The 17,627-nt window shown below is 36.8% G+C and overlaps 1 protein-coding gene across 2 annotated transcripts in view; it reads left to right on the top strand.

Moving 5' to 3' along the window:
* Nucleotides 1–17,627, top strand: part of hlcs (holocarboxylase synthetase (biotin-(proprionyl-CoA-carboxylase (ATP-hydrolysing)) ligase)) — a 38,732-nt gene that overhangs the window by 7,515 nt on the left and 13,590 nt on the right. For both annotated transcript variants that reach the window (XM_066651507.1, XM_066651506.1), the window contains 3 exons: nucleotides 306–884; nucleotides 2,007–2,189; nucleotides 10,408–10,679. In XM_066651507.1, coding sequence (XP_066507604.1) covers nucleotides 306–884; nucleotides 2,007–2,189; nucleotides 10,408–10,679 — 1,034 coding nt within the window. The remainder of the gene's footprint in view (nucleotides 1–305; nucleotides 885–2,006; nucleotides 2,190–10,407; nucleotides 10,680–17,627) is intronic.

The raw sequence follows: 17,627 nt of genomic DNA, 5'->3' as shown, positions 1-17,627 counted from the left end.
TAATGCCATTCAAACATTATTACAATTCAAGAAAACAAACAAACAAAAAACAATAAAATAAAAAAGACATAGTGTCATTGATGTCAAGCACTTTCCCATTGTGGAGTATTTCTTTGAAGCATGAATGATTAAGTGAGTTAGATATGTATTAAGTATGTTTGTCTGTTATTTTGTCTATAAGTCAAGGTTTTAAAAACTGATTTGAAACTATGGCATGATCAGCATATTTTTCAATATATTGCTAGGAATATTGCGATTGTAATATGTTGCAGTATAACAACCATATGACTGTTCATCTCCTGCAGCCCTATTTCTCTGGCCAGAGTCGACGAGTGAACACCAGTGGAAAACCCCCAAATGTGCTGGTGTTTACAGGTGGCAGTGAGGAGCAGTACAAGCGTGTGCATGCTCTGTTGTGCGAGTGCATCGACACAGACAGCTACACTGTGTATCCTCTGAAGCCACAGCAGGCTCTGGGTGAGCCATGGTTGGAGAATGCTCTGCTACTTGTGATAGCCACTGAACAGCAACTCACACCTCAGCTGCAGCTACGTTTCCTGGACTACCTGAGCCAAGGCGGAAAGGTCCTGGGTCTGTCCAGCACACTGTGCCCTGCTGGACTCCGTCTGACATCCAGAGTGGAGCGGAAAGGCCGTGTCTGTAGACTGAGCTTCACTAAAGCGGACAGTACAGAGGTGCAGCTCAGTGTGATGGCCAGCGGGAGCATGTATGAGCGCGAGCCTCATGATGGCAGCAGCGCACAAGTAGAGCTCTGGGGAGAGCTGAGCAACGAGGGGAAAGAGGAGGAGGAGGAGGAGGAGAAGGACATGGTGATTGTCAGAGTGACCCATGGGGAAGACAGTGGGGAAGCTGTCCTGTGTCAGGTAGAGGAAATGCAGGCCTTCATTAGAAAATTAAGCTACTATAAGCTGCACCCAATCTGACAATCAGTTTCATTCCACAGCTTGTGTAATCTCCTTAGAAAAAGCATAAAGTGAACTTGGATGATGTGGAGTAGCTGCACATAAGCCCAACCATGAGCTCAATTTGTATAAAGCTCCCAACCATTAGTCTGGAGAGCATCAACACCTCTGGGGCAGGCTTTGAGTATCTATAATTTAATTACTAATATTTATCTAGTGCCGTGGTTGACGTAGAAGTGACCATCCAACATCAGTACTTGACCTCACTAACAAAGTCTTGGCTGATTAGCATCATAGCATCACAAATTCTCAATTTACACCCATGATTTCAGAAGAAATCCTGGAAGAACAGGTGTCTAAGAAATGTTCCTATTTATTTATTTTTAACATGTGGACATGCTCTTATTCAGTGTGGAGCATTTGTGACCACTGTTGAAATATGTGGGCTACATTCACACCACAGGATTCAAGTGGTACATTCCAAAATTCGTCAGACTGTGAGAGAAATCTTTGTTTATCTGACTGAACAGACTGTTTAAAAACACATTTTGGTTTTCAAAATCATTCATTTCAAACACTTTCATATATATATATATATATTGTTATTTGAATTGTTATATGTATTTGCCAAATATGTATTCATATAAATGTCATCATCATCTTGTGCCAGGACCACAGTGACTCTGTAGCAACTAAATTTTGGGGGGAAATATTGAGGAACTGCTACAGGGAGAGAATTGTTGTTTTTTCTTTTATATAATTGTTAGAGTAATCTAACATTTGTTCATGATTCATAATACAGAGTACACTGCTAATGATAATGTACAACATAGACTTACATATGGGAAGTGACAAACTTGAAAAATCATCTCATCAGTCTCAGGCGTGAAAAAATATAGGCGTGGTCATTTTCTGGTTCATTTCAGCATGCTTCCAGGTGTACAGCTGAGTATTAAGCAGTTAAATAATACTGATCTCTTTGCCTTTGGTAGATTAATGTACATTAATATATGAATATAATATAATAAGTTTGATTCTGGCAGCTTGCGAAATCGATTCTCTCTTGCTTCCCCATTCCCACAGGTGCAGTTGGAGACAGCACCAGATGCGGAGCAGGTTCAAAGTTCTGCTGGTTTCTCTGAGCTGAAGATGAGTAATGCGAGGCGGTATGAGGTCCTGACTGAGATCCTCACCTCTCTGGGCCTGAGCTGTGAGCTGAGCCAGGTGCCTCCACCCAGCCCTGTGTTCCTACTCTCTACCCAGCCGGTGAGTCACACACCTATCACAGATAAAACTACCTTGTGACTGTTATGCAAACCAGGCAAAGGTGGACAGTTATGGAAATATTTAATTTATTGGGATTTATTATTTTTAATTCCCTTTTATGAGCTTCTTACATGATACAAGATCTAACATTTTCAGAATGTTCAGAACATAAAATATAATAAACACACCTTAAATACAGAGATCTACACTGATATTATTCCAGAAATTGACACCGGAAAGGAAACATAGGGAGTGATGAATTATGCACTTTCTATTTTACATTTCATATCCACATTAAATCAAAGAATGTTCCTATTTCTCTGCTATATTTTCTACATGTGTCTAGATTATTGTCTTTAAACTGGGGTTTTAAAAGAGTAATACACCATTTTAGTTTATGTCTAGAGTTAATAGACTGGTGTGAAATATGACACGACATTTTCCATTTTGCTCACTTTGTCTGAAGCGTCTGTATTAATTTTTATTCTTTTGAAAGCTCTTTGCAAAACATGCATTTGTTAGAACATCCAGGTATGATTTCAGGGCTTTTGCTTGCTTTTTATAATTGACTCACAAAGAATACACTTGCATACTATGGAGATATTCATGAATGTATATATTCATAATTTTCCAACTCATCTGGACACCCATCCTGGAAAGTTTTCCTCTGACAGTACGTTGCTTTCTGTGAAACCCACAGTAGAGACACAGTAGCTTTTTTAGCACACTGAAATAAACTATTTTAACTGTAAATGGGAATAAATACTTCCACTTAAATATTATGATAATATTTCTTATTTAGCAGGTAAAGAAGTATTTTCTAGTCTTATGACTTCTTTTTATATAAACACATCACAGTAGTTATGTTTGAAGTATCATCATTGGATTACATGCCAATGGAGTAACTTCTTTCACATTTTTTTATACATATGTGGAAGGTGTTAACTAATGTTTGAATGTACAGTCACTCGGTAAGATGTATGAAGAAAGTTATTTAAGTGATAAACGTCATGAGTTCTACAAGGGCACACTGCATTTGAAACCAAGCTGAACTCTATTACAGGAATGTCCTTAGGCTCCAATTTTTTTTTCCCTCAACTGCTCAAGACTGAATTGTTTTGATTGTTCCTCTGGGTCTAACAGTCTGTTGCATGTGTCTGACATGCATTAACATACATAAAAGCATAAACCTTTACCACATGTAAAACCTGTCTGTACTGGTCTGTCCCTGAGACTTCATCATAAACATTTACCTGATGTTTATGAAGCCCATTCAGAGTGGAGTTATCAGCTAAAATCTTTTTTCCTGTCAAGGAAGTTAAGAGCAGGATCTTTTTAGGAGTCTGTGTTCTGATTTTACCCTTATTTGAGAATGACATGATTCCACATGATGCAGATCTGAAGATGGCTGTATTGCAGTAGCAAGTATCAGTTTATATTTAATAGTGCAGTATTTTATGAACCTTTTTAAATTTATTGCAACATTGTAAAGATTCACATTCAGAGTCTTCTCATGGTACTTTGAAATCTAAGGAGACTGTTTGGGGAACCCTGTATGAATTAATTTCTAGTTAATTATATGGCAGAGCAGTACAACTGTTTATATGTGTATGTGTGTGTGTGTGTGTGTGTGTGTGTGTGTGTGTATAAGAGTAGCTTAATTAGCTTAAATAAAAGTAAACTTAAGTAATAAGTCTCTGATAGAACTGCAGTGGAATTTTTTGATACAGCTTAATACATTTATCCACACTGGGACAGATGTTTTACTCTTTTTACTTTTTGTTCTAGAACAAAGTAATGGACATCAAAATGAGACACATGACCAAAGCAGAACACCATTACATATTAATGCTTAAAATGTAAACGAGCAAAAAGTATTTAATTTAGACAATAATATACTTGTGTAGATGCAAAATATTCTAAATATTAAAATATAAACCCATCAGTATTCATCAAGTACATTACTGAAACACTACTAAATACGGCCCTATTTCTCATAATAAAATGAAGTAGACATGCTGTTTTCAGTGATTAAAAATGTATTATTCCTGCTCTAATAAAATGTTCTTGTTTGTTTTGAAATGCAAAGAAATATCCACTAGGTGGAAGCAGGGGTCTGTTTAATCACTAGGTGGACACTAAGAGATCTTTCGTCATGTAGATGGAGCCTAAAGGTGTTTCTTATTTGAGCCTTGAGAGTCAATTCAATTATATTGTCTATATTTCTTTTAAAACTCTGTAGTTGGTTCATGCCAATAATTAGGGACATTATCAATCTGAAATCCCAGCCACTGTTTACTTTTTCTTTGAAAACCTTATTCTGCTCGAAAGTCCTATAGTTTGAGTTTGACTGGACCTTGGACACCACAGCTGTGCTTGGGTTTCCTCCTTGTGTTTGGAGATCATTTACAGCCTGATGTTTGAGTGAATTTCTGACAAGTTAGTCATTTATTCACCCATTTGGCCTCAGCTGGCCCTTCATTCTGACACAAAAACCAAATAGCTAGAGCACAACCCTGTGTTGTTATTATTTTATTATTTAGATGGGGCTTGTTTGGGTTGAAGTGTGAGGTTTGACCCCTGCCCTGGCCACTCTGTTACAACAGACAGCCTTCTGATGAAAAGGCGATTGCTTCCAGACAGAGTATGTGTGCGTGTGTGTGTGTATGTGTGTGTGCGTGTGTGTATGTGTGTGCGTGTGTGTATGTGTGTGTGTGTGTGTGTGTGTGTGTGTGTGTGTGATTGCTGCAGGGCGAATAGAGCGAGCTCTGTGCACCTTGCTCTGCTGAAGAGAGACTGGACTGTGTAAGAGTGCAAGCTCATCTCTAGCAGCTCACACACTGAGGGACCCTCATCAGCGGGGTCTTTCAGTAAAGATACACACATACTTTCACACTGTAGATTCTGTCCTTCTGTGAATGCCCAAAAGTTTCTGCCTCCTAAATTTGTGCATTTTTTACCTCAGGCACTATCTGAGTCTCTGCATGTCCATCTATCACTCTGAATGCGACAAGTGAATTACAACAATCCTGTTACTTTGATTATTATTTAATTATAAATATACTAATACTGAATAAAATATCTGCTAAGGATTCACATTCACTTTTGATTCACATACATGCGTTTTATGTTTTTAGGTTTGGCAGGTCTGTATTGAAATTCTGAATGTTGACTGCTTACATTCAGGCAGTAATTGTGCAATTATGTCATAACGCAGCAATGAATAAGTTACTGCAATATTCTAAAAGGTCTGAAATAAATCCACCTGGTGAGCAAAGGGGAAGGGTGTACAGATGGGATGGGATCAATCAGTGGTAATTTAATATTTACTCGAATTCACATTATTATTCCATTTATTTCTATTTACAAAAAGCTTGTAGAAAGTACAAACCATCTAAATATACATAGAAAAGAACACAAGCTACTATCATTTTCTTAATTTACTAAATACATTTGAGTGTTGATCAGAAATAGATAAAAAAACAGCCATCAACTAAATTTAAAAATATCTGTGTGGCATAAAATCTTCTAATCAATTAAACAACACATTTTAGGGCTATTTTTCAGTATGTCAATATGCCTCTTCGGTGTCAATACAGCCCCTGTTATTCTGTGTAGTATTAAAACTTGTGGTTACAAAATGCATGAAATCATCATTTTTCTGAAGTGCTGAATATTATCACTCATTGAAACTAATGGAGAATTATGCTTGAAATAACAGCTTGTGTTTGTTTACTTCTTGTTTTCTTACCATATTTGTGTGTGTAGGTGAAGATATTTTATTAAAAAAATTGAATGCAAAGGTAACATGAAATATAGCAACTGTAGCTTCTTTATTGTAATGTATTATATTTAACTGGAATAACAAAATAATAGTAACTCAGGATAAAACTAATGTGACCACTGGTCAAATGACATGTTTGGCTGACTGATTTAATACGTTGAAAATAAATGAACAAATGTTAAACAGAGCACAATCCGAAATATTTCATTTTATGTAGGTTTTAGTGCATATTTTAAGTTAATTTCCTGAGTTTAACTTATTGGATGTGCAAAATATTAAGTGTGCCCTAATTTTGTCACAGTCCTCATTTAATGTTTTACCAATATTTTAAATTCAACAAATTAAAAACTAATTTTGGTTAAAATAAGCTGATGTGTTTCCCTTGTAGACGGTGTCTATTTGTTTTCTATCTGAATATAGAATTACATTTCTACGCATTTTTTATTAGAAATTAGGATTATATCACTGGCTTTTTTTGGCTTAGATTTTTCCCATTTATTCTATTCATCCATAGTATTTTATGATTTTGAGGGGATCAGCTGGTTTCAGGGGCATTCTTGTTGTGGAGACACTTTTACTGCAACTCTCTCTGATTAAGGGAACTCCTCCGGCGTATGTGTTAACAGGCCCACCGGGACCCCATCATTAGCACCTCTTTACAGTTCACAAAGCATGAACGTGCTGATAAGCCTTTCTTATTGATTAAACATCAATGCGTTCACTAATTCCAAGCCGGCTAATTACAGCCTCGTCCTGGCCATCTCTTCTTTTCAGACTCTGATAGAGACAGATGTCTACTGGCTGGGGTAGTAGCCCACTATTAATTTTGTTATGTGGTGACTGAAATTCTCTCCTCATGGAAAAAATCCTCATGAAAACAAGTCTGTCTAGCTCTACCATGCAATTTGTTTGAATGAGTATTTTCTTACTGGGGTTTCTGAAACACATTTCCTGTTGATATATTTAGTTCATGTATTTTATGTCTTTTGAGGTTCGGTCTTTATGAAGTTATGAATTATAAGCGCAGCACTAGTGGTCCACAACAAGTGGACTTCACACGGTTTGGTACTTCTACAAGTTTGGATACTGCTACATCACATGTCTTGTTGTATGAATGTATTTTTTTTTCTGGCTATTGTGAGGTTTAGCTGAAATGAATGACATATTCGTTTATTCAGCTTTAGCAGAGTGCCCTCAGAACCACCACACACACATACACACACACCCTAGAGACCTGAAGTACTACATTGGAGCTGCCAGATGAGACACTTTAAAGGTGATAATGTGTAATTGTAATGCATTGAGTGTGGCTGAGCCTTTTTTTTTTTTTTTTTTTTTGCTTTTAATAAATATATCTAAAAAGATATATAATGTGTTTTTAAACCACTTTTATTTTTTATTTGTAATCCAAAAGGGGGATGGGATGGTATTTTTTTAAAAAGGGATTTTTCTCTTTTGTTTTCTCCACTTTACCTCTTAAATGTAACAGAGTCATTCAGAGAGGTTTGATGGGAAAAATGCGAAAAATTACAGATTTAAAAAATGTTCACAGTGGTGAAGGTAGGACACAGACATCTGGATGTTTTAATACATCGTAATGTTATTTCAGAGAAAAAATATCTAGACCTGCAATATTTTAGGATTATTTTTGATATGATTATGATAATTTTGATAAAAATATTAAAAAATAATATAAAAATAATAACTATAGTATATTGGATAGTTACAGTCTTTTCATATTTGCATCTATATTACAAATAAAACAAGAAAACATATGAAGATTCACTGGTAGATTTAAAAAGTAAATATAATGTCTGTTTGTATTATAGACATTGTACGTCCCAGTTTCCATAACCCACTTTGTAAAAACCCTAAATACATGAGTCTGAATCTCATTGATCACAGCTCTACATTTTAATTATGCAGAATAATTTTGTATAATCATAAAGCATGACATTATATAAACCCCTGCTCTGCTGCACCTTTTGGTTTTATTTCCTGCTGCATTTGCATCCTGTAATTTGCTTATAATTTCAGCTTTGACACTCAGAACTGCAATTCTGAATTAGTCACATTAATATGCTTGAATTATGGGTAAGATGTATTATTCAATACACACACAGTTTCCATGGCCACAATGAAGGGACATCAACCAGTTTAATCATATGATTTGAAAAAGGTTGTGAATAAAAGCCCTTCTCTTGATTAAGAGAGCATTCCCTCAGGATGAGCAAATGTGTTTATCTTGTGCATTCCTAAAAATATGAGAGAATTTGAATTGAATTTGGAGAGAAAAAATATCCCCCCGAAGCAACTGAAATGTGTGGCCTTGCTGATTAATTGAGTTTGATGAGAGAGCAGTATTATGAGCAAACCAGACTGCTCAGGGGAACTAGCTGTAACACGGCCAGCACTGTCACTAATTGATTATCCATGCACACTGACCACTTCATTGCATTAAATACCTGCTGGAGTTTCTGTACCTGTGTATTTCCAACTAGTGAGTCAAAGGGATGTAGATCACCTGAGATTTAATATAAGAGCCAGTACAGTGCATAAAATGCATAAATCAATTCACTGGATTTATCTATCACAACTTAGTCTTTCACTGTGGTGTGATTTCTCCATTAATTAGTGACAGATTACTGAACAGTATAGCTTCATTTACGTTAAATGGGAAACATTTATAACTTTTCCATTTATAGATGTTACCACTGACAGTTAGTTACCATGGTCAGTTTATGTATTATAAGTTAATATTAATACAAAAATTTAAGTAATCACCAAAGGAATGTTTTTTTTTCATCAGTCAAGATGTTTTTGGTGCCTGAGATTTGCTGCCTCAGTTTTGAGATTATGAAACTAATGTAGCTGACATGTAATGGATAGTTATTCCCAGTAATCAGCATTGTGCAAATTGCTGGCCTCAAGCTTTCTTGAGTTTATTTGCTGTAACTAACCATACTGTTCATAGAAAAATATATAACCTCATTATGCCTAGGATTAATTAATAAATATTTTTAATTGATTAAAATAAACAGGTTACCTTTTTTCAGTTATTAATGTTAAATGTTTAACATTTGTATGTAATCCCACAGATATTCTGCAGTATTTTCTAAATCACACAGAAACACTAAGGATACACATCATAAACCCACAAATGTCAAAGTTAAAATAATGATGGTGCTTTTCCACTGCATGGTACCAACTTAACACAGCTTGGCTTTACTCTGCATTTTGCTTTTCCATTAGGTAATTTTGGTACCTGGTACCTGGTACCAAGTGCTGTTTTAGTCCTTGGTCACTTGTGGTTACAAGCGAGCTGAGAAGAGACTAAATGTGACATTTAACCTTGCAGCACACCGATTAGCCAGAGAGACTTGTCAGTTACAAAGAAATGCAGACATCAAGGAGAGATTAACCATTTGTAAAATCTCCAAGGTACAGTAGATATCACATTTGTTTTTATCCAACTCGCCATGATAACCTGTGAAAATACGCCATTGTATTTTGAAAAGTTTCCTTGGTGTGCTGGGAATGAAGCAATCTACTGACCTTTAATTTGGGTACAGCTAAGCAGTGTTCAGTCCCAAATAAAACAAAAAAACAATGTTAATACAAGATGAGTAAATGGAGATTAATGTTACCGCTACCGTTGATTTGGTTTCCAAGTTTTAGAGCTCCCTTTATAGATGGTGTTTTGCAACTTCACCAGCTGTATTTCTTGGTGGAGCTGTTCTAATGGAAAAGCTACTAGACACCAGGTCCCAAAAAGAGTGTTGAAGCTCAGCAGAGTCAAATAGGCACCATGCAGTGGAAAATCAGAATTAGTATCTGTGTGGTAGGTTACATTGCGTTCAAACGTAATACTACCAGCTACACAGCCTGTCTTGTCCAGCATCCAAGTCCTGGAAACTCAACCAGCAAAAGAGCACTGATGCTGATTTTAGAAGTATACATTTTCTTCTCCACACAAAATACAGAAAAACTTTAGGATTTTAAAAAGTTTTGCCCTGAAGAATGTTCTCCCAAAGCTCAGTAGTTTAGATTTGTGTGGAAGGGTGACCAAAACACACAGGACTGTATGTTTAAAAACATTACTGTAATTAGTATTTTGGATATAGTTACACACTGTCCCAAGCTTCTGCTTTGGTTTTACTCCTCTTACAATGGAAATGTTTCTTTATATATTGATGTGTTGTATAGACATTAGATGAGAGAGTTAAGTGTTTTAAAGCCAAATAATTGGTAATAAACTTTGCATTCCTTGACTAATTAACAATCTACTTTTGGTATAAAGTGAAAAATTGTAAACTGGGTTTTGAATTTGCTCTCTAAGGCACCAACAAAAACAAACACTTGTGACTATTTAAGGATGATCGGGTTAACTTAACATGGTAGTTTTAGAGCATTTGTTCTCTCTGCCCGTTTTAGGATCTGAAGAGTTCGTTTGTGCGCTGGATACGAGGGCAGGTGGATGAAGAAGGCATTCTGCGCTCCCTGAAAACCAGGATGAGGGTGATGTGGGACAGAGAAGATCCAGCTGAACTTGCGGAGGGAGAAGTGGCTTTACACACTGAGGCTCCAGAGTTCCTTTCTGAACACTTCAGCATGGAGACATACTCCCAAAACCTGCAGAGCCAGCGACTGGGCCGCACCCTGCTGTATGCTGATGTCACTTCAACCACCATGGACCTGCTAGAAGGGTAGGAGCTCTGTGTAGTGGAAATGTAATTGTTTAGCTACAGGGTTTTTCAGACTTTTTTCAAGAGACCCACCTTTTGTCCATTGATATATATCGTGACCCAGGCAACACAAACTCTGAACGTTTACTACATTATAAAAGGAAATATATATATTTTTTGGGCTCATGACCCAGGGTTTGAAAAAAGTGGAGCTAGGGAATAACCAGTGTTTGTACCTTTCTTCTTCAGATTTGTGCTGTATTTATAAGGCTTATGTAGCTAACCAGTAGCCTAGTGAAATATGTACAGTATAAACTTATGCATAGACTGCTACAACGTTACAAACTCACATCACACCAGGTCAAATTGTTTAGGCTTATAGATTTATATACTGTTTTGTGGCCTGTAATCCTGTACAGTCATTTAAAAGCAGTTGTCAAGTGGCACTGGCGATGAGATTCAATCTCTGGTGATGCCGCAGCCATCCCCTTAATAGGCCTTGCTCTGTCTGGGAGGGTAAGGTGGTTCCCTCTTTCCAATATCATTCTCTGAGATGCTAGTCTTTTTTAGCATCTGTTAGCTGATGGAAAAGCATTGGCTGTTATCCAACTTCTCTATCGCCACTGTTTGCCATTTAAATCCACATCTAAATGAGATAAAAATAAAGTTTTATATCTCTGTATGTTATTGTGAAAATTTCATGTATTTTTATCCCTTCTTTCAGATTTTTAATAATGTCAAAAACAACAAAAGGAAGTCTGTTTGGTGGTAATTGATACACTTTGAGGCTAGTGTCTGATGGTTTAGGCAATTACCATGGTTCAATTGGAAAAGTATGGAAGTATGGTCTGGACACCAAGCATGTTTTTACTGTGAAACTGCAATTGTGATAAAATAAGGTTCTTTTACACCAGAAATATGAAAATGACACAGGAATATAAAAGTAGATCCTAGAGTAGTGCCTTTCTCATAAGGCCTATCCTGGTAAATTTGCACTTGTTTTAATTGGTCCTATCTAAATTGCCTTTGCTCTACCAGGCTTTAGGATGGTAGTGCCATCAGTGATGACCATAGCAGTGTTGAAGGCCATGGGGCTGAGATCCATTTGGCCTGCTGCCTTTAGCGGGATGGGGGGTGGTGTGGGGCCTCTATCAGAGATCTAAGCTGGAACTAATTTAATGCATGAGTGAGCTCAGCGCAGTAGGGCCGGCCGCGCCTAATGGAGCTCTTTGTCTGCTGCTCCCCTTCACACCGGGAACTCGCCAGTCAACAGGCAAGTTCGCAGGCACAGGTGGGAGCTATTAGAGCTGTCATAAAGTTTGAAAAATGGATTGCGGAGCGCAACTGAAGTGATTGGAAGTGACAGTGTTGTCATTAGACTTGTAGGACATAACAAAAAAAAGAGAGACGGGAGGGGGGACTACAGTTTGATTTCCCCCTTGCTTGATTATGAGAGTAATTTCCAGATGTCCCTTGTTACAGTCTGATTAAGTAGTTTTATTCTCCTCTTAAGAGTCTTATTTAACTGGCCTTTTCTTTGTGCCTAACCAAGTTCCTTATCCATTTTTAAGTGTGTTATGGACAGAGAGAGAACAAGGGAGCAAAATAGCCATTCTAAATCAAGTTCATATGAACCACCCATTCTTTGGCCTGGGAAATGAATTGAATATTTAATGTTTTTGGACGTATAAAGTCAGGTAGAGGACACTGCGAACTTCACAGTGACTTCACAGTTTTCATTCACTTAATATATTCAAGCTTTTAGTAATAAACATTGGACTAATTTACAACTAACTTGCTATATATATATATATATATATATATATATATGTGTGTGTGTGTGTGTGTGTGTACAATTTTTTTTTATTATGCATATAAATTATATTAGAAAGTGTGTGTGTGTGCGTGTGTTTTGCTGCTTGTTTTGGCTTCTCTTGTAAAATTCTAAAAGTGTGCCAAATCAAAACTTAATTTTACGAGAGAATGTGTGTTAATTTGTGGTGTGGTTTGTTGCTGGTCTCCTTCTGAACTGAAAAAGTCAATACACACTGGACTGAAAAATAATTCCACCATTTATCTTGCTGGAATGAAAATGTGTGAGGTAGTTCCTACAATACACAGATATTGGGTTCATGTAGTAAATTATTTTATAGAAGTATTTAATAAACCTTTTTATTTTTAATAATAAATCAAATAGCTTCTGTAAGAGGAATGGAACTACTGCACGGGGCATAGGAGAGGATCCACCCTTTCATTAACTGGCCAAAAGATGTCAAATAAATTTTTATATTTTATTTCTGGTGAAGAAAACCTTAAAAAAATCTTAGTTCATTCTCTAGCTTGATGAACTGATCTCTCTATATTTCTGTCAAACTGTATGCTGTAAGTGAAGACACTTAAATTGTGCTAAAAAGGGGGAAGGCGATGAGTATGGGGGCTTGCTGAGAGCTCTGTGATTTTGTGTGTGTGTGTGTGTGTGTGTGTGTGTGTGTGAGTGAGAGAGAGAGAGGGAGAGAGACGGATGGGGGAAGTGGGCAGTGTGTTTGGTCAGAGTATTAGTGCTTTGTTTGACCAGCACAGACTAATAATAGGCAGACTGAGAGACAGGCCAGCGTTCTCACAAGGTCACAACTGGGCCAGAATCCCAATGGCCCTCGGAGCAGAGGGCCAGGACACCTCCCAGCATGCCACAATACACACCCCTGCTTCTGCCCCTTTTATGAACACATACACACACTAATGGTTTCTTCCAGGGGTGCACTGTGAGTGTGGAGATTCAACTGCACCAGGATTAGGACTTCTAGTAATGAGAGATACATGAGTAGAATCAACAAATTTTTTGCCTCAAACACACAACTGGAAATCTGTCAGTTTATTTTTCTTACAAGTTCATGTCAAATAATGTGGAATATTTTTTTTGTTTGTTTTTTTTAAAGGAAGCCTTAGACTAAGAGCATATAACCTTATTTATTTTGCAGGAAGTAGGCAGGTGTGTTTCATTTTTTCTATTAGTGAGTTATAAAAAAGCAAACAAAAAATCTGAAAGTAGAATCCATATTAGGAAATCACAATCTGTGCATTCCTTCTCATAAAATTATAAGTATCATATGTGTTTAAAATGATAATGCAATTGAAAGCCAAAACAGAACTTTTCAACGTTTTTTCAAGCGTCAGGAAAAAAAAACGTTTGCATTATACTTCTGTGTTTTATTAATACTGTTGCATCAAAATTACTAATTTGAAACTTTTGTGCACTGAATTTTCTGTAGCTTTATTTATTTATTTACACAACATTCTTCTCAGTTTTATTAATTGCAAATGCCGTCCATTTGCAGGGACCAATTCCCAATCGCAGTACCAAAGTGGGAGATAGAGAAGGTTTGCATGTGCTTCCTCTAATTATTTTTAATGTTTTTTTGTTGTGATATATGAGTAATGAACTGCCAGATATATCAATGACATTAGGGTACTGGTCAAGTATAGGGCAGAGCATTGGCCTGTTGTGTTTATTTTATTTGCTTGTGGCAGTTAAATGTGAGATGTAGTGGTGGCACAATACCACTTTTTCTTTTCTGACACATTCTGAAAAATGTTGAGAGACATCAATTCTGATTCGATACCTTTTTCTTCATACCTCACGCAATGTGATTGTGTGCTGTTTCAGGCTGGATTTGTTATAGAATTTGATCAGAATTTTTATTTTACACACTTCGTTATCAATCCAAAATTTGATGCTGATGTCGACTCATACAGATACCCGGAATTGGACAGACATTGTGAGGTACTTATGAATGCATTTACAGACAGCTGCGAACACATTAGGGGGCAGCCTTAGTCTAATGAGTAGAGAAGTGGACTTGGGACCAGAAGGTTGCTGGTTCAGTTCCCTCAACCAGCAGGAAAATTGGGTGTCTGGGGGGTGAGTGAAGGAACAACCTCCTCCCTCAGTCCACAACTGAAGTGAACCCTATGCGTCCTAAAGACCCAACTGCACCCCAGGCACCCACAGTGTGTGAGTGCTCGCTGCCCCTGGTGCCCCTTGGTTTTTTTTGTTTGTTTTTGTGTTTGTTAATATGGATAAAGGTGGAAGGCACGTTATTTTACGTTTTACAATGACATTTTAATGTTCACATTTTATGTTTACATTAACACACAGTAATTTAATTAAGGATATTCAGATTTAGAAATTATGCTCCAATGCAGATATCCAAAACTGTGTGTATATACTAGTGCCATGACTGATTCATAATATATAAAATATAAAAATTGGGAATAAAATTTATTTGTACTAGCAATACACTGAAATAATTATTTCTAGGGACTTATAGTTGCAATAAAATGAAATAAATGCAGATAATTTAATTTAAAACACCGTCCTCATCCAGATGCATCAACAAAAGTATCTAAATATATGTCTGAAGTCAATATTTTAAGCAAACATCTGCCAAACCGATATGATCCGTAAATTTAATGATGGTGTACTGTTCTTGTACACATGACACTTATGTCTACAGGCTGTGTGTACCCCACTCTCTTTCACATTCCTTTTCTTTCCAGAGAGAATGTAACATGAAATATTTTCCATTTACCTGAAGCCAGATCGAGTTGAATGTCACTAACATTAACAGAAAATTCACATTAAACTTTCCTCCTGCTGGAGATTGGATATAATGTAATCATATAACAACGCATAATGATTTATTTCCTCTGCAAATTATTATTTTCTTGGCTTTTATAGCAGCATAAGTTATGCGAGCTCCTCATGCAAAGGTTGCTGTGTTGGCCGCATGTGTTTCAACAGTGGACACATAAGCAGGCCAGTCAAACACCATCCTCCTCCTCCTTCTCTTGGTGGAGAGTAATTAACACACATATGCAGCCACACACACACACATACACACACACTGCAGACTGAGAGTCCGCTGTGAAGCCTCAGAGCTGCAATCAGCGCTTGTTTTAACAGCGAATCCCAAATCCAAACGGACACAGCGTGGAATTAGACTCCGTTTCCTGTGAAAAACACCAACGCTGTGTTAGAAGTGAGAGAGAAGGGAGAGACCGAAAAAAAAGGAAAGGATCACAGTTACTAAAGCAGCAGGTTTGTACATAAAGCAAAAGTGCTCCAATTGACCTTGCGTGCTCTAGAGCCAATTATCTGAAATTGTAAGCAGATGCTATGAGCCCTTATTTCATATTCTTGGACCATCTGGTGCCGTGGCGTAGGAATAAGAGTTTACATGTCCACCGAGCAGAGGAGCCCAGCAGAGGCCAGGCTCAGGTAGAGAGGATCGGAGCTCTCTCTCGCTCACTCCCACTCGCTCACTCACTCACACAAACACATAAACACAATGTCAACCAAATTTCTGGTCAAATTTATATTGCGACCTCCAGCATTCCTAAATTTCTATCGTTTTTAGCACCATCTGAAAACACCAACTGCCCGTAATATGGTGAAAAATTCATTACCAGTGACAAAATGGTCACTACAAAAACTGGTCCACAACCACTTGGAATACATGTACATTCATATTCATAGTTTTTGTTCTGCTTTATACATATCACAGGAGGTCCAGCAGGCAATCAGACAAGATAAAATAAATGTTTTATTAATTCCAGTTAATTTGTAGGCTCTTTGCATAAGCACTATATATCGATTACAAGTTCAGTGTGGATCATATTCCAATTTCTACATTGTATAGTATTGTTGTAATGTTTTCGTATTGGCATTAACAGATGTATTGCCAAACATTATGGGATATTAGTATTTCCTCTAAATTTCTGGATGTGTATTCTCATTTTTCTGTGACATTAAGAAAATCCATCTATTATCTTTGTCATGCTGAAAGTACAGCACAGTACAGTGAGGCTCAAACATTTTGTACATATCTGGATAAAATGTAAATAATAATAATAGATCAAACCAAAATAAAAAATGTTATGGTCGTTTTATAATACTCATACTTTGGTTGCTGCTTGTTCCTCATCACTTTAGTCACAGCTGAGAGAGAGAGAGAGAGTGAGAGAGTGTGAGTCCTGCTTGTTTCAGTAATGGAGGACAATTCTGATTGATCAGCTTCAAGCTGCTGTTTGAAAATGATAATTTGCACCCCTCTTCAGGAAACAGGATTATTCCAATTAATCACATTTTCAGATTAGAGCTCTTCTATTGATCATCACATTTATGCCAGCCACTGATCAATACTAATATGCTTATGCTAATTATAGAAAATCCACTTTTAAAGATGCGCATTGATGCCAGCTATAACGTGGCCTTTTTCTGATTTGCTGCTCTAGTCAAGTCAGAAATTTGTAATCTTAAAAAGGTTTCAGATAGCATTTTATCAGGTTAGTCGCTGCGTATCACCCAATCAAAACAATACCTTGCGTCTCCAAAACAATGCATTTACATTCATTCATTCATTCATTCATTATCTGTAACCGCTTATACGCTTATACAGTTATACATTTACAGAATTAATATAAAATATGGTTTATGATGAATTGAGATGAAAAAATATTGTTTCATGAAGTTGTGAGTCAATGAAATGGGAAGCAGTATGTCAGGTTTAGATTTAAGTTGTTTTACCATGTTGATAGACCTTTATGTGGTCTTTAGGGCTGCAACATTCAGTAAATGAAGCTAATGTAACAGTAACTAAAATAATGTTTTCTTTGATGTGTTGTAACTATTGCTATATGGCCTCTGTTTTGTTGCAGCCCAGATCCAGATACTATTTGAAGCAAAGGTCAAAGTTTGATGTTGGTGGTAAATTAGGAGGAAAAAACAGATGACTAATTAATATATAATTTGATAAATTAATCTGTACGTCATATAAATTGGAATCAGATGGGTATCAGCAGATGTTTCCACAACCATTTTTATTGCACTCCAGAAACTATATATTCTAGATAAAGCAGGTACAGCGCTGTATTGATAATCCAAATCGATCTAGTCCCAGTTTTTACATT

This window comes from Hoplias malabaricus, chromosome 18 (assembly GCF_029633855.1).
Source record: "Hoplias malabaricus isolate fHopMal1 chromosome 18, fHopMal1.hap1, whole genome shotgun sequence".
In the NCBI taxonomy this organism is placed as follows: Eukaryota; Metazoa; Chordata; class Actinopteri; order Characiformes; family Erythrinidae; genus Hoplias; species Hoplias malabaricus.
The sequence above is the reverse complement of the archived record's forward strand: the minus strand, read 5'-3'. Positions and strand labels throughout refer to the sequence as shown.